Genomic DNA, 18475 nt, shown 5'->3' on the forward strand with positions numbered 1-18475 from the left:
TGTTGCCCAGGTTTCTCTCCAACTCACAGGCTTACATGATCCTCTTACCTCAGCTTCCCGAGTAGCTGGTGCTACAGGTAGGTGCTACCATTTTGGACAGATCAACAGTATTTTAAATTATGCACAGTAATATATGAAAGAATAGCTTTCTTCGTGTTTAGTACTGAATTATCTTTAGTGTTTTAAAATACTGAAGAAACTGAGACAGATTTGGCAAGGACTTTTCACTTTTTAATTTATTGCACAAACTATACACACAAAATGAAATCCTAGAACTAAAAGATACACCTGGAAAAGTTACAATAAACTTCAATAAAAATGAGTATATGTGTATCTCCAGCAACACACACATATTTAAATATTCTCAGTGACTAGCATTTATCTATCTACTAATTAAAGTATCTAACAAAAGTTTTTCTGCCCTACGCTCTGGGGTTGAACTCAGGGGCCCTCTACGACTGAATTATATCTCCAACCCTTCTTTAAAATTTTAAATTTTGACTCAGGTTCTCATCAGGTTGCCCAGGTTGGCCCCCAGTTTGCAATCCTCCTGTCTTGGCCTCCCAAATAGATGGGATTACAGGTGTGTGCCACCATGCCTGGCTAACTTACTTGGTTTTAGAGTACTTTAAATATCCAGAAAACAGTTAACAAGAGGCAGCTCAATTTTGAACTGTATTAAAATTCAGAATCTTGGGCTGGGAACATAGCTCAGTGGTAGAACTTATGCCAGAAATGCACAACGGCCTGGATTCATCCAGTACCACCACCCACCACCACCACCACCACCACCAAAAATCTAACATCTCTAAATGGAAGATTACTCTTTTCTCCCATTGAACAGGGTTTAACAGAAACTATTTTATAAACTAACACTAGAATACTCATCTTCCAAAAAAAGAATATGTATGGAGGTAAATAGTTTTAACTTTAAGAAAGAAATGTATTTTTTGGTATCAGAAATATAAAATTTATATTCATATTCATATATTTGTACATAAAAGGTATCTACAGAATATAACCTAAATGCAATTGCAGAAATATATAAAGCTTTCAAATATAAAAACTTTATGCTATCAAAAAAAAATGTTCATCAGGTAGTTATTAATACATTTGTTATGTATATAATCATAAAACTAAACAAAAATATTTAAAATCTTTATTAACCCAAATTAGAATTATCAAAATGCTTATCTAAAAAACAATAATTTTGATAGTCAAGTACAGAATCATGGAGCAGCCTCCTTGCAAACAATGACTTGAGCTAAATGAACAATTGGGCAAAGGAAGCTAAAGGTAGAGAAGGGAAAACATAAAAAGAAAACAAATATAACAAGAAGCAAAGAAACAATGGATACTTTTCTAGTCTGATACAATAAACTATTTTTTAGGAAAGGTAAAAGTGCTTAATACAAAAAATTTCCATGTCACTATTTTAAGTGCCATAAAATGTATCAAAATAACTTTATTAAGAGTTGGCCAAACTTCAACTATTACTATTATTACAGTGCTTTGTTCAAACAAACTTCCAATATTCATTGGTTATCTTACACATGTACATAAATAGGAAAATTAAATATTTAACTATTTTAATCTTAAAGATGCAAAATGAAATCTTTGCATCTGGACATGCAGATATGTCAAGTCTATTAAATAAGAACTGAATATAAAAAAAATACTTGATATGATGACATCATGATCTGGAACAACTGAAGTTTTCTACCTCTTGCTCCATTTTCTATATAAAGGGTAGGAAGGAAAAACAGTAAGTTTCAATACGAGAAAAGCTAAAACAATTTCATTATTATTATTATTAAACTCGAGATATTAATAACTATGTAATATCTGACAGTGTTAATAAAAATTTAATTTAGTATATAAAACTGTCACAAACTATTTTCATGGATTGGACTTCATTATTTAAATAAATGCCTTTGAAATGAGTCTAAGACAAGTTCATCTGACATTATATTCAAAAAATTATATGTAAGTACTATAAGATTGAGACAAGTAAGTCTATCTTTAAATATCTTAAAACGAGCCACATAACTTCATTAAAATACAGCAAAATGGAATTTTCAGTTTTACTGATACTAAATTCATTGTTTATTATTATTATTTATTGTTTATTAAAGAAGTTACAGATAAAAAATACAACAACTTACTGATACGCAGAAATTCATTATCCACATATTAAAAATAGTTAAATTCTTACAACCTGTTAAGTAAAATCTTTAGCCATCTTTTTATTTTAAGAGAGAATTTTAATATTTATTTTTTAGTTTTCAGCAGACACAACATCTTTGTTTGTATGTGGTGCTGAGGATCGAACCCGGGCCGCACACATGCCAGGCGAGCGCGCTACCGCTTGAGCCACATCCCCAGCCTCAAATCTTTAGCCATCTTATATATGGATTATATAACAAAAAGGCATTAAAAAGAACTTTGACTCAGTAGTTTACCTGGATAAGTGTTGTTTTATCATAGTCTCTGCGATGCTGATAAATACACTGGCTGATTACTGCATACAAATTTTCCAGTTGCAATATATTGTATTCTTGACTTTTTTTAATGACAGTCTTCAAAAGATTCTAAATAAAAATATAAGTGTTTACATATAGGAGACAAATTCTGAGATGAGATACTTAATTCTGAAGATTTTGGGAATTGTTATGATACAAGACAGAGAAGGCAGATCAAGGCTTTTGAGAGATGGCAGCCTCTGGCACTGAAATTTGGCTGTATAACTCTATCACAATTCTGTGGTTCTGACCTTTACCCTGGGCAACTCCTATTCTAAAAACTATAGCTAAGGCTGCCAATTTCAATTCTAGTCATAAACCTCTACAGACAAATTTAAAAATTACCTCAAATTAATAATAATAGGAAAAAAGGTAACATTTTTGCAGCATATTTTATATATCATAATTAATTCCATTATGAGAACCTAAACAAACAACCTATATAAATGGTGACTGTCTTAACACTTTGGGGGACTGAAATGGTAGACTCACTGGATTTATTTAATTCTTCAAGTGTGGTCCTACCAGGCTATGCCGTTATAATTAAGTAAATAAAAACTAACTGAAAAGGTCTTAAGTAATGGTCATAACAACAAGGTACGGGAACAATGATGTAGATAAGTATATTAAAAAAAAAAACCCACAAAACTATAAAACAACACATTAGTCATCTTCAACCAATGTTTTCATGCAAAATATTCTATAGTAAATTCACCTTGTACTTACAGCATCTTTGATACATGCATATAGTTTAATACAACATAAAATCTCAATGTCCTCAGACTTGAAATGTGGCCAAAATAATACATTAAGTTGGAACTGGGATGCACTTTTTTTTTTGTCTTTTGAAGGGAAAGAGCAATAAACCAGCCTTATTTCAGATGTTAAGGCAACTGCAACCCACCCAGTTGTTAGTTGGGGAGGTAGGACTGCTGTTTTGGAATGTCAAGATAAAACATTTGAGAGATATGATCACTCTTACAAAAGTGATGGTTAGGGGCTGAGGTTGTAGCTCAGTGGTGGAGTGGTTGCCTAGCACATGTGAGGTACTGGGTTTGATCCTCAGCACCATGTAAAAATAAATAAGAAATAAAGGTATAGAAAAAAAGTGATGACTAATCCAAGAGTACAAAAACGTAGGGAAAATAGTAAAGGTAAACTCTGAAAAACTCATAAAGAAGCTGAAGGTAAGGGTAGTTTAAGGACACACAATAAAGGAAAGAGGGTTACCAATGGCATCAAATGTTACAGATGAGCAGGAAGAATTCAATTTAACAATAGCAAATATTATTCACCATGAGGATGTCATTTTATTAGAGCAGTGAAGATGAAAACCCAATTGAGGGGAATAGATAGGGCAAAAGAAACAGCAATGAATAACCTGAAATTATATCAGAATTTGGTAGTTGGGAAGGAAAAGAGCTGTAGCTAAATCAAAGAAAAGGTTTTAGTGGCTGGGCGCTGTGCTGTGCGCCTGTTTCTAAATAAAATACAAAACAGGGCTGAGGATATGGCCCAGTGGCTGAGTGTTCTTGTCTTCAATCCCCTGTATCCAAAAAAGAAAAGGTTTTAGTTTCCCATGCAATTCCTATTAGCCAGCTACTAGTCTACAATCTAGCATTTGGGGATTATTATGCACAATGAAAGGATTACATACTTTTAATCGATCATGGTCCACAACAAGAGTGGGGGTAGGCTGAGAGAGAATTGCCAAAGCCTTTTCAACACTGATGAGCTGCTGTTGCTCTACTTGGGAACGTCTAGCTCGAGTCATTCGCAGAACACACATTTCTAGAATGAAAAAGTAAACAAGTATTATTTGATCCACAGACATAATAATGCCTTAGATAAATACTGGATAGAGTAAATACACTATCTTCTGCTTGGGCACAGATATTTAAGAACTGGGAGGGACCTCAATAATCTAAAACAGGGATTTTAAACTACTACTCATGGGTCAAATTTAGTCTGCCATTGTAAATAAAAGTTTATTAAGCTAAAGCCATGCCCATTTTTTCCTACTATCAATGTCATTTTCCCAGAAGAGTTGAACAGTTGTGACCCAGAGATCAAGAGATCTCTACATAGCCTATAAAGTATTTATTAACTGGTATCTGGCTCTTTAAAAGTTTGCTGATCCTTGATCCAGAAAAATATACTCATTGATAGATGAGAAAAATGAGATCAAGAGAGTTTCGTGAAAAAACTTTTTTTTTTTAAGGCCATATACCTAATTATTTTAAAAGTTAGCACAAGACCTAGATGTCCTGATATATAATATAAGCAAGTACCTTTTCCTTTGAATAGTGGCCTTTTAAAAAAAGATGTTAGAAAAAGAAAACAACTTTGACCCAAAGCAAAATATTAAATTATACAACCCAAAGATTAAACATTTAAAGTACTCATATTAGGGATGGGGGATGTAGCTCAGGGTAGAGGAGTTGGCTAGCACATAAAAAGCCCTGGATTTGATCTCAGTACCACATACAAAAAAATATCCTTGTCCACTGTTTCTATGATTACTCATATTAGAACTCATACTGAGGAAGCTCTTCAAAAGTAATAACCTTCTGTGTATAAGTCACTAATAAAAACCCTAATCCTATTACCTTAGTCAATTCTTGGTTTTGACCAAAATAAATTTTGACCCTTAACAAATTTTGGTTTTGTATCACTAAATGTTTAGGTTTCCAAAAAAATCAAACAAATCTACTGCCAAAAGCTCAAGAAGATTCAAGTGAAGACAATTCTAAATGGAAAATTTGGGAAGAACCATCAGAACAAATATAAATAATCTTGGTCTTTACAATAAGATAGAAAATGATGAGTGTGGGTAAGATTTATTTTATAACACTCTGAAAGAATCTTAGGAAAGTGCTCATCTTGCTTAAAAATGAAAGGGGTTCCTGACAGGATATTAAAGCTGCATAGCCAGGCCTTGAGCTACATGCTTCAAATGAATTATTATTTTTTAAAAATTATTTATTTTTAAGGTATAGTTGGACACAATGCCTTTATTTTTTAAAAAAATATTTATTTTTTAGTTTTAAGTGGATACAATATCTTTATTTTTACATTTATGTGGTGCTGAAGTTCGAACCCAGTGCCTCATGCATGCTAGGCGAGGCTCTACCACTAAGCCACAACCCCAGCCCCCACACAATGCCTTTATTTTATTTACTTATTTTTATGTGATGCTGAGGATTGAACCCAGGGCCTCACAGGTGCTAGGCAAGTGTTCTACTGCTGAGCTACAACCCCAGCCCCTGAATTAATTTTTTTGATCCTCAAAATATCTTACTACCCAGCAATTATCTACCCCAATTTTGCAGATAAGCAATAAGATAAACAAAAAAGTATGCTGTTCCATGTCAAAGCTACCCTATAGGTAATAGACTGGAGGCTCAAATCCATGTCTGTTTGCTGTCAAAGTGCAGTTATGATAACAGTGATTTAGCAGCTCAAAGGCAAGTAAAGAGAGCATTTTTCTAACTAGCTTAATACCTGTACTATGGAAGACAAACAAAAAGCAATTGATATGTAACTGTCTGAGTAGGAACTTTGGGTGAAACATCTATTAATTGAGACTCACCTTTTCCCTCATTTTCATCAGAAATGCCTATTATCTGAGAGTTAGAAGGATCTCCATTGCAAACAACCTTATCTTTTCTCAATTCTGTAGATGGGGTAGCATTCTTAGATTCTTCAAGTTCTTTCTCAATATTGTAAGTACTTGAATTATTATTTCCCAATTCTCTTTTGCTTTCAGAGGCACTTTGCTGTTTCTCATTTTCTTCTATAGAAGACTCTCCTGTGTTTCCAGTCTCGTTATGATCTACACTTGTATCTTGAGTTTCCTCTATATCACTCTCAATTTTGTCATCTATAGCATTGTGGCTATCATCCTTTGCCTGAGAAATCTTCCTTCTCTTTGTTATAGTGCCTAGGTACCACTTTGACTTTTTGCGAATTTTTCTCTTTAATTGAGCTTCAAAGAATATAAAAAAAAAAAAAAGATAAAAGAGCATTTAAAAAATTTCCTAATTTTAAGAAATGAAGAGAAAACAACAACAACAACCCCACTGAGATGCTGTATGGTCTATAAAAAGTGGAGTACCATGATAAGGTGGAGAAGTGTACAAGATCTAATCATAAAGTGACCTGTAAGAAAGTCTAAGAAGTTTAGATTTTATCCTGAATCTATTAAGAATCTTGAATAACTTTAACGAGGGCAATGACATGACTCTCTGATATTATATATATATATATAAATTCATTGAAATTTCACTTTAACTCAATGAAGTTTGCTACATTTTTATAGATGAAGAAGCTGAAGTACAGAGAGATTAAGTATTTTTCTAGACTACATGCAGTATAATCACACTGTAATTGTCCAGGGGAGAAGAGATAAAAATTAGGTAGTAGAAATGATAAAGGAAAAATGGAGAATAAATTTGAAAGGTATCAGGGAAGTAGATTTCCTAGGACTTAGAAGTTATCAAATGTTGGGAGGCAATAAAGATGCAGGAATTAAAAGTGACCCACAGAACTGGGTATAGTAGCACATGCCCAGTGACAGGGGTGGGGTGGGGGTGGGGTGAGATAGGAGGATCCAAGTTCAAGACCAGTCTCAGCAACTTAGCAAGACTCTAAGCAACTTGATAAGATCTTGTCTCTAAATAAAAAATAAAAAGGGCTCAGGATGTGAGCAGTGGTTAAGCAACACTGGGTTAAATCCCAGTAGCCAAAAACAAAAAACAAAACAACCAAAAAAGAAAATCCAAAGAAGGGCTGGGATTGTGGCTCAGCGGTAGAGCACTCGCCTAGCATGGGTGGGACCCGGGTTCGATTCTCAGCACAACATAAAAATAAAGGCATTGTGTTGTGTCCATCTAAACCTTAAAAAAAAAAAAAAAGTATTTAAAAAAATGAGTTTAATAAATCTCTTAAGAAAAGAGAGAGAAAAGAAAAAGAAAATCCAAACAAAACAAAAACAACAACCCCAAGGGTAAATGTTGTCCAGTGATAACATACTCACCAAAATGTATATGGAAAAGATAGGATTATTTACATTTTAGATGGAAGTAGGTGATAAGGAGTCCAGAATTGGATACATGTATACCACATCAAGTTTAGAAAAGCAAATTTATAAGGGCTACACAGGTTTGTTTAGCTTGAGCTTCTAACATATAACATGCATACATAAAGTACACAAATATCCACAAACAGAAGAAACCCATGTGACTGGTGCCTGCAATCCCAGTGGCTCAAGGCAGAAGGATCACAGGTCTGAAGCCAATCTCAGCAACTTAGCAAGACTTAGCAATTTAGTGAGACCCTGTCTCAAAATACAAAATAAAAAGGGCTAGGGGGCTGGGGTTGTGGCTCAGTGGTGGAATGCTTGCCTAGCATGCATGAGGCACTGGATTCGATCCTCAACGCCACATAAATATAAATAAAAGATATTGTGTCTACCTAAAACTAAAAAATAAATTTAAAAAGGGTGGGGGGGGGGGTCTGGGGATGTGCTTTAGTAGTTAAGTGCTCTTGGGTTCAATTCCTGGAACCAAAAAAGAAGAAACATATCCATGTAACTAGCACTCGGATCAATTAACAGAATATGTGTCACCATTCCAGTTATACTCATTTTAGTTAAAGCACCCTAGGGTAAACAGTATCTTGAGTCCTAACACAATGAGCTAATTTTGTCCATTTCTGAATATGAATATATATGTTTCTTAAAATCTGTATCTAAAAGTTTAGGAGAGTCATCTGTACTGTTGAAACAGTTGAGGTTTAATCATTTTGTTACATAATAATCCATATATTTTCATTATCCTGTGGATAGGCATTTGAGTTATTTCTAGGATTGCTTCTTTGAACATTCTTGTATTTTTGGTAGAAGTAACATACATAATCCTATGGGATACACCCTAGGGATTGACCACTTTAAGGGAAGGGAGCCAATTTCCATGCCTTCAATTTCTATAAAATGACTTGCTTAAAGTAGATATGACTGAGAGCCTTCTGGTAGTGGAAGCCTCTTGCTGATACTCCATTTTTATTCTCTTTCCCATTGCCAACCATTTAACAAAGAAGAGCTTACTATGTATTTCAAATCAATTTCCCTCTAGTGGACAAACCCTCAACACAATAAGAGAAGGTCCTAACTCCAGTAAAACACACGTGTGCACACGTGAGATCTAACAAGAAATTATGAGGTCAAAATCTGGGAAAGCAAATGATACAGAGAGAGGCTAAAAAACTGAGCAGTGCCTGACATTCATAGGGCTTAATGAACAAAAAGTGGAGTTAAAAGCCGGTCAAAGAGGTGAGCCTCAAAAAACCTCACAGGCTTCTGGTTGGTGTCCTATGGAGTTACAGTCTAAGAATAAGAGGGAACAAAAACAGAAAACAGACCAGATTAATAGTAAATCAGTTGCAAATCAAGTTAATTCACAAGGAGATGGGATTTTTTTTAGGAGATGGGATTTTAAGTAGTATATTGTAAAACTGGATTTAAACAAGAATGTGAAGTTGCCTTAATATTAGTAAAACCAATATAATTTCCTGTATTAATAAATAAAACCAAGGAGAAAATAAACAGCTTTAGAAGCTTATAAAGGTTTCAATTGCATAAATGAAAATTACCTGAGAGTACTTACCAGGTGTGCTGCAAGCCACAGGAATACTGGATGCCTTTAGCTTTTCATTTTGCTCTAGATCTGATCTTTTATCACCAGCAAGAGTGGAATTTTGCTTTGGCATCACGTGGTAGTAAGATGGAGCATATTTGGAGGAGCTACAACCTTATAAACAAATGAAATTTCAAATGATTTCCAGATTTCAAAATTACATAAAGAATTAATTAAACGTCTTTTTCTGGTACCAAATCATTTTCCTACCTCTTTTCTTTCTAGATTCTTGAATTTCTTCACAAAGCTGCTCAAAGTCTTCATCAAGTTCTTCTTTAATGATTGCATAGGCAGTATCTCTTAAAGCACAGGCTCTATGCCTAATAAGACGATCTGAGAATTGAATGATAACAAATTCTTAAATTTTCCCATTAAAAAAAAAAAAGCAAAACAAAAATCTCAACATTTTTGGCTTAGGACCCATTATAATTCCTTTTTATTTTTTACCACAAATAATACAAGTTATTAGAATTGTGTTAGTTTGTTTCTGGTACTGTTGTTTTTGTAGGTTTAAAAAAAATTTTTTGTACTGGTGATTAAATCTAGGGACACTTTACCATTGAGCTACATCCCTAGTTCTTTTTACTTTGAGATAAGTTCTCACTAAGTTGCTGAGGCTGCCCACCTCAGATTTGGGAGGGGTATACACCATGGCTCCTGGTCTGACATCTAATTTAATACAGCAGACTAAACCTAAAAAAATTTATTGCTCTGCCTTATTCAGTTCTCTCTGAAATATCAGAAAAATAAGTCAATAACAACACTAAACAATGATGACAAAACCAGAAGGAAGACTGTCAGTATCATCTGTGAACCAGGAATGTGAAAGAAATTTGGCAGAGATACAGAGGATGTTACTACACGACAGAGAAACTAAATAAACAATGAAATAGCAACTCTAACTCAGGAAACACTGAAACATTCTAAGCTCAGAGTATAAGCACCATAAACTTGACTAAGCTTTGAGGCAGAAGGCAGAAAGCAGAATACAAGGTACTTGATTTGAAATGCGAGGATCAAAATTTCTCCCAGGGCAATAGGCTACACTATTCCCTTTATGAATGATAGAAATAACATTATAAAGAATATTGTCTCAGCCTTCTAATGTGGCTTTTGGGCCTGAGAAAAGGGCAGTCTGTGCAGTGCTTCCCAAATTATGGTTTCTGGACCCATCATCATCATCACATTGTAACTTGTTAGAAATGCAAACACTTAGGCCCATATCCTCTATATACTTAAACAATCAAAAACCACCCAGGTGAAGGTACCCATCAATCTGTATGTTAAGAAGTCGTTTAGGAGACTGTGATGCCCACTAAAGTTTGAACAATACTGGTCTAAAATAATTTTTAGAGTGCCACAAGAGACGCAGAAGCAGCAGCAATATGACTGCAGTGAAAGAGAAAAGCCCCCCCACCTCCAGTGTAACTTCTTCCTACAATTGGGGGTTTCCCAGCTTGCTAGCTTGTTCCCCACGACTTACCTCCAAGATCTGAACTACAAGGAAAAGCCTAAGGATGGCAGGGTAGATAATTGGAAGAAGAGTGAGCTTTCCAATTATATAGGGAACTATTAGTAGTTTCCTATACCAAAGAATTTATTATGAGCACCACCAATTAGAATTCTGACAGACATCTACAGTATTGACAGATCCACATTTGGATAAAGAAAACATGGGGCTTAGATTTTTTAAAAATATTACTGTCAATAAGTATTATACCATGCTACTTTTCAAATAAAAATTAAAAGACCTTTAAAAAGATATTTTGAAATCTATTTTATTCTAAACTATTTTTCTACTTTGAGAAAGAAAACTGATGCAAAAACTAAAAAGGCAATTTTGTTGTCTCATTAGAGGATATATAGCAGGTAGTTATTAAGTGCATTCAAATTCTGTGTGGGGGGCTGGGGATATAGTTCAGTGGTAAAATGCTTGCCTAGCAGGCACAAAGCCCCAGTCAATCCCCAGCACAACAAAGAAACTCCCTCAATCTATCTCTGCTCTTTCTGGCAGTTGTGACCTTGAGCAATGTTTTTAACCTTTCTAAACCTCACCTTCTTCAATTATAGAATGGTGTAAATTTATGGTGAGGATTAAATGGCATTGTGAATGTAAAAAATTTATAATATAGTGGCAGCTCGGGAGGTGAAGGAAGGAGGATCCCAAGTTCAAAGCCAGCCTCAGCAATTTAACACACCTGGGTTCAATCCCCAGTACCAAAAACCAAATAAGTAAATAAATAAAATACAAATATAAATAGCACCTGACAACTCTTGGTAACTGTTAGTAGCCCCCACACCACCCTCTTAAAAAGAATTCACTAATGCTCACCTCCAGGATCTCTATCTGGATTATATTCTAAAGCATTACTACAGATTAAATCAATATCTCTCAAATAGTCCTTCACGGTCAGATATTTGTGTAGATCGATTTTACTGATTACAGATGAAAGGTCCATTGGTTGCTTAATTACTGTGATATAATCAGGAACCTAAAATTCAAGCAAATGAAGAAATCACTAAATTAACTCTAAACATAGAATTTTCTCAGCAAGGTGATACAGGGGACAGAAAATAAGACATAAGAATAATACACTAATGTGATGAAACCTTTGACTCTAAGGCTGTTTGTTTGTACTTACTCCTATTCTCAGGCAATGATATTCCCCAGTAACACCCTATACCTCTTTATTCATCCAACCATCATTCATACTTCAATGACAACTTAAGATCTTACTCTTCAGTTCACTTTCACCCTTGTAGGTCACAGCAATAGTTGGCATTAAGACATTTTTCAAATTGTTTTCAGAACATTTGGGTTGGATGAAAAAAGTTAACTGCCTGTTTTCTGCAGAAAAATGTATAACAGCCCTTTAAAGTCTCTGTGCTTATAATACTTAGTACATGTTTCCACATAGAGATGACAAGTACAGGGTGTAGCAGGAGACTAAATGAATGCCACACAATGAAGCATTATAGAGTAGAAAACATTTGGTCCAAAGATCCAACTAATACCTCATCAGGGTCAACAGGCTTAGTAAATACTCGGAATCGTTTATCAATAGCAAGCCTATGTGTGACATTTCTTAAGAAAATTCTCAGTTCTCTAAATGTATCTTCTTCTTGTTCTTCAAGTCGTTTCACTTCATCTGCTGTCAATGGTCTTGGCTCAGGTGGTGGTGCTACTGGGAGTACCTCCAAGGCCTGCAAAACTTCACAGGAATGGAAGATTTTAGTTACTACTCCTTTATAATATTGATGGTGACAAATGATTCAGTGCAAGTGGTGCCAGGCTTTGGGGAGTTTTCTTACATCTGTCAGGAATCTAGGAATTTGGAATACAAAAGTATGCCATAATCTCTACTATATCTTCTTTAGAATAACTGGTAATTTGCAATGCTAATTTGTAAAAGTCATTATCTCTGTTCCATTTGAAGATAATTTAAGAGGCTATTAAATGAACTTTGAAAATGCATTATTTCCCAAGAATAATATTCTAACTATAAGAAAATCTGATTAGCTTCTAATATTAATAAGTTAAATTTTGAACTTATGAAATATATTTCAAAACAAAAGTTTAAACAGGTAAACAATGAATACTTGGGATTAAAAAAAAAAAAAAAAGGTTTGCCCCCAATAAGCTGGCAATTTATTAAAGAAGTAAGAGACATAATTATATTATTGTAATGTTGTATTAGTGGTAAAAAGAACAATTAATTTTGCCAGGATAAATTAGGGAAGGTCTAATAACAACAACAACACGTAGCTCTTTAGACTGAAATGAGACAGAAGCATTACTAACATTAAGCATGAGTGAAATAGTGAATAGGCAGGAATATATTTTGTGTATAGTTTCAAGACAAGATGTTTTATAACAAGAAGAGGTAGTGGTATATGTGGGGAGGAACATTAGTACCAGAAATGAACTTTGAAGCAGACTGGGTGTATATACTGTGGAACACCCTGGAGGCTTAAGAACTTTAGTTCATTTTAGCAGGTAGATTTTTTTTTTGTACCAAGAATTGAACTCGGGCACACTTGACCACAGAGCCACATCCCCAGCCCTATTTTGTATTTTATTTAGAGACAGGGTCTCACTGAGTTGCTTAGAACCTCCTTTTTGCTGAGGCTGGCTTTGAATTTGAGATCCTCCTGCCTCAGCCTTTCAAGTGGCTGGGATTACAGGTGTGTGCCACCTCACCTGGCTAAAAATAGGTTTTTAAGCAGTAGATCCATCAATTTCATGACTGAGATTTTGAGCCTGAGCTATTAGATAGACATCAATGACCATTAATTGATATTTTATTCCCACTTTCTCAAAATTATAAATTAACTCTAACCTGCTTTCTTTTTCGATATAGGAGGCTTAGCAGCTTGTTTTAAGATTAAATCTTCAAAAAATGCTGTCCGTTCTTCTTTACCTGGTAACTGGACATTAAAAATCTCTCCATAATCATGGATAAATAATTCTTGTACCTTGAAAAGAAAATAAACGCAATATATACAAAATATACATATATGAACCCTATACAATGCACATAATGATTGTTTAACACCTATTTTAGTTAAAACTTAAATATAAAAATGATTTTTTAAAACAAGTCGTTCCAATTATACTGAATTTATGTATAAACCGTGTTTGCAACAGATTAGGAACTAAGAAACACAGGATCTTCTTTAAAATTCAAGAATCCAAACAACAATTTATATAGTAACTGACATGATAATATTTTAAAAGTTCCAGTGAAATCAATTAATTTACTTTCACAACTCAAAGTGAGAACTAAGAATTGAGTGGTTGTTTACTAAGAATAAAGGCTAAAAAATAACAAGTGTTGGTGAGGACATGGAAACTAAAAACCTTATGTATTGAAGGATACAAATGGTATAACCACTATGAAGAATATGATAGTTTCTCATAAAGTTAAAACAGAATTATGATATGACCCAACAATTCCCCTAGGAGATATATATATATATTCCAACAGACACTTGTACACCAATAATCATAAGAGCATTATCATCTGTAAAACCAAGAGGTGGAGATAAACCAAAATGTCCACCATCAGATAAATGGAATAACATATACAATGTAATATTATTCATCCTTAATAATTTGGACACATGGTACAACACAGACAAACCTTGAAAACATTATACTAAGTGAATTAAGACAGAAACAGATAAACATTGTATTTGATATTCTACTTATATAAACTACCTAGAATAAATAAAGTATGAGAAAAGTAGAGGCAGAAAGTATAACAAGTTACCAGGGGTACAGAATGGAAGGAATGAGGACTTTAAAAGGTAAGGTTTCTACTTGAGATGATGAGAAATTACCAAGTATGCGAATTTATCTTTATACTAATGTTTTAAACACCAAGCAAACAGTTTTGTCAAAGGTATGGAAAAAAATGCTTAGTAAATTCATTAAAGAAAAAAAAAAAAAAAATACAAGCCAGGCATAGTGGCACATGCCCATAGTTCCAGCTATCTGGGAGGCTGAGACAGGAGGATGGTTTGAGCCAAGTTTGGGGCTCACCTGGGCAACACAATAAATTCCATTTTTAAATATAAATAAGTAACATAAAAGAGGAAAATGCTAGCATTACTTAAAAATAAATACAGACACCTATAACATATTATATGCTCTGTAGATATACAGGTAGAAAAAAGTCCCTGACCTCAATGAGCTGTAATGTCTAGTAGGATAGTCAAACAGATTAAAATTTAATGGCAGATAAGGATAAAAATAAAGCAGGGAAATAGAAAAGTGAATAATATGCAGAGAAACTATTATTATAATTGAGGAAGCCTGATCAAGAAAGACGTCGAAGATGATATTTAAGCAGAGACCTGAGAAAAATAAAGGACCATATCATGCAAATAGGAGAGTATTCCAGGCAGAAAAATCATGTATTTTGTTCACTATATGAGTGTTCCAATTGGCATATATATGGAGGATAATTTGGTACTGTAAAAAATTTTAAGTGTAAATACTTTCACTTAGCCATAATTATTCCACTTCTAGGAATTGATGCTAAAAACAAACAAAATCCCACATAGTAATGCTCATGCAAATTAAAATGCAAGAATATTCACCCAAAGTTAAATTTTAAAAACCCCAGATATTAGTCAAAATACCTATCAACAGGAATCTAGATTAATATGCCATAGTACATCAAGAAAATGAAAAAGCCATGCAGCTTTTTTGCGGGTAGAGGACGGACAAGGGATTTAACCCAGGGATACTTTTTACCCACTGAGATATATCTCAGCCCTTTTTATTTTTATGTATATATACACATATATATTTTAGTTTAAGGTGGACAAAATATCTTTATTTTGTTATTTTTACGTGATGCTGAGGATCAAAACCAGTGCCTCATGCATGCCAGGCGAGCGCTCTATCACTGAGCCCCAGCTCTAGCCCTTTTAATTTTTTTGAGAGAGGCTCTCACTAAGTTGCTTAGGGCCTGGCTAAACTGTTGAGGTATGCTTTGAATTTATGATCCTCCTGCCTTAGCTATGATTACAGATGTGCGCTACTCATTGTGTCCAGCCCCATAATCCCAGTTACTAAGGAGGCTGAGGCAGCAGGATCACAAGTTCAAGTCCAGTCTGGGAAGTAGCAAGACCTGATCTTAAAATAAAACCTGTCAGGCGCGGTGATGCATGGATAGGGAGGCTTAAATAGGAGTATTGCGATTTCAAAGCCAGAGTCAGCAATAGCAAAGGTGCTAAGTAACTCAGTGAGACCCTGTCTCTAAATAAAATACAAAATAGGGCTGGGGATTTGGCTCAGTGGTTGAGTGCCCCTGAGTTCAATCGCTGGTACTAAATAAATAAATAAATAAAACAAAACTCTAGATTAGGCATGTAGCTCAGCAGCTGAGTGTTTCGCATGTGTGAGGCTCTGGGTATGATTTCTACCACCACCACCAAACAAACAAACAAACAAACAAACCCTAAAAGAGGATAAGAAAAAAAAGGAGGCTGGGGCTGTAGCTCAGTGGCAGAGCACTTCTCTAGCATGGGTGAGGAACTGGGTTCAATCCTTAGCACCACATAAAAATACGTAAAATAAAGTCATTCTGTCTGTCTACAACTACAAAAAAAAAAAAAAGTAAAAATAAAAATAAAAAAGGACTGGGGGTGTAGCTCAGTGATAGAACACGTGTCTAGCTTAGTATGCACAAGGCCCTGGATTCAATCCCTGCTATGGGGTGGGGGGTGCAGTAAGGGAAAGGCTTAAGTATTAAATATAGAAACTATACTGATAGATGAATAAAGCAGAATATTATGATCATGTAACATCATTTTTGTAAGAGAACAAATTTATGTTTCCTTATTACACACATATACCATTCCATCCTATTAGCACAGAGGCCAAACAGAAAATTTTTTCTTATCATTTCATTTACTTCTATAGCACTTGGAATTTTACAATAAATTGTTATTTGGTACAAAGAATTAAAGGATAATTCTTTCCCCCAAATTACCTCTTCTGGTAGAGCAGAATGGGATTTGTCAGAAGTTGCAAGCAGTAAAACTGGAGCAAATGAAGGAATATTCTGTAATAATGTGGTAAATGTGGCTTTAAGTGTTGGTCCAACTATTTCCCACCACAGGTGAATATGTGGTACATATATTATACTTGGTGCTGTTCTCTTAGCTTCACGAATCATCTAATAGGAGAAAAATTATATTCAGTATGAGAGTTGACATATTAGCAATGCTAGCTCCATTAGCCTGAAACAATGTTAAACTTCCCAGAATCAGCATATAAAAACTCAGTTTTTAAAATGCTTCATCTCCTAAATCCTACAATCCCGTTTCTAAGTATTTTACAAAAAAAGTCGCATATTTTGGAAACAATTGCTTCAAGCAACTAGAAAACAGCAAGATATCTTTTAAGTCTTTTCTCTTATGGTAATGAAGGTTAAACAAAGAGTATAAAATACCACCCCCCATTAGGGATTCAGCACAGGGGCTGAGTACAGGATATACTGAGGTATACCCCCAGATTCCACCCTTTTTTTCTCATCCACATGCATATTTCCTATATTTTGGTTTTTTTAATTGATTCTTTTTAGGTATACATGACAACAGAATTAATTTTGACTTAATTACAAAAGCATGGAATATAATTTGTTATAATTCAGTCCCTAGTACTCTCCCTGCTTCCTCTCATCCCTTTTCCTTTCCTTGCCCTTTTTAGTTTTTGAGACAGGGTCTCCTTAAGTTGTCAAGTCAGGTCTGGAAGTTGCAATCCTTCTGTCTCAGCCTTCAGAGTGTGAGTACCACTGTGTCCCACAACATAAAATACTTTTATATTAAAAAGTTAAATATAGGGGCTGAGGCTGTAGCTCAGTGGCAGAGCACTTGCCTAGCAGGTGTGAGGCCCTGGGTTCAATCCTCAGCACCACATAAAAATAAATAAAAATAAAGATTATGTCCATCTACAACTAAAAAAGTATTTAAACAATGAATAAATAAAAATAGCAAAAACTTCAGAATAGAAGAACTTACTAAGAAACAATCATTGTATTTAATATTTTGTAATTATTTTATTTTCACAATATTAACTGAAGTTTCATAATTCTCCAAATGGGGAAAACAAGGCAAAAAGAGCTAATTACTTTTCTAAGATCACAAAGATAATAAATGGTAAAACTAATATTTAAACCTATATTCTTTAATAACTGAGCAACAGGCACAATTTTATTTCATAAACATGAAGATAGAAATCAGAGAGATGAAAAAGAAAAAAGAAACCCGGGCTGGGGATGTGGCTCAAGCGGTGGCATGCTCGCATGGCATGGCCCGGGTTCGATCCTCAGTACCACATACAAAGATGTTGTGTCCGCCAAGACTTAAAAAAAATATTTAAAAAATCTCTCTCTCTTCAAAAAAAGAAAAAAGAAACCCCACACCTTGTTTCTAGAAGACTGCTTTATCTTTATAGCTTATTTGCTTGGGCAACAACAAATTACCTGTGCACATGTTTCTTCAGGGGATGTAGCACTGACTCCAAAAAGAATAGGAATGTCTAATGTATATACAGTAAATTTTTCCAAAGCATGGATGACAGCTGGTGCTAAGTGAGAACCCTGCCCAAATCCTGGTTCTCCCACTATCAGTATTCTTGGTCGAAAAGACATAGGTTGGTAACAAGCATTTCTGAAAGAATGATTAATAAGCTGTGTTTCAGAAAAAAATAATAGTTTAAATATTTCCCCCAATATACCAATT

At 34.5% G+C, this 18475-nt stretch overlaps 1 protein-coding gene across 2 annotated transcripts in view; it reads right to left on the reverse strand.

Moving 5' to 3' along the window:
- Positions 1–218: 218 nt before the first annotated feature.
- Atad2 (ATPase family AAA domain containing 2) overlaps positions 219–18475 on the reverse strand; it is a 60712-nt gene continuing 42455 nt past the window's right edge. For both annotated transcript variants that reach the window (XM_046464868.2, XM_058585711.1), the window contains exons 18-28: positions 18217–18403; positions 16723–16908; positions 13558–13693; positions 12233–12429; positions 11550–11709; positions 9428–9550; positions 9188–9331; positions 6115–6510; positions 4180–4313; positions 2463–2591; positions 219–1738 (exon numbers count right to left, since the gene is read on the reverse strand). In XM_046464868.2, coding sequence (XP_046320824.1) covers positions 1694–1738; positions 2463–2591; positions 4180–4313; positions 6115–6510; positions 9188–9331; positions 9428–9550; positions 11550–11709; positions 12233–12429; positions 13558–13693; positions 16723–16908; positions 18217–18403 — 1837 coding nt within the window. In that variant the 3' untranslated portion in view covers positions 219–1693. The remainder of the gene's footprint in view (positions 1739–2462; positions 2592–4179; positions 4314–6114; positions 6511–9187; positions 9332–9427; positions 9551–11549; positions 11710–12232; positions 12430–13557; positions 13694–16722; positions 16909–18216; positions 18404–18475) is intronic.

Source organism: Marmota monax, unplaced genomic scaffold (assembly GCF_021218885.2).
Source record: "Marmota monax isolate L192 unplaced genomic scaffold, Marmota_monax_Labrador192_F-V1.1 WCK01_AAM20220418_F8-fsc00003, whole genome shotgun sequence".
Lineage (NCBI taxonomy): Eukaryota > Metazoa > Chordata > Mammalia > Rodentia > Sciuridae > Marmota > Marmota monax.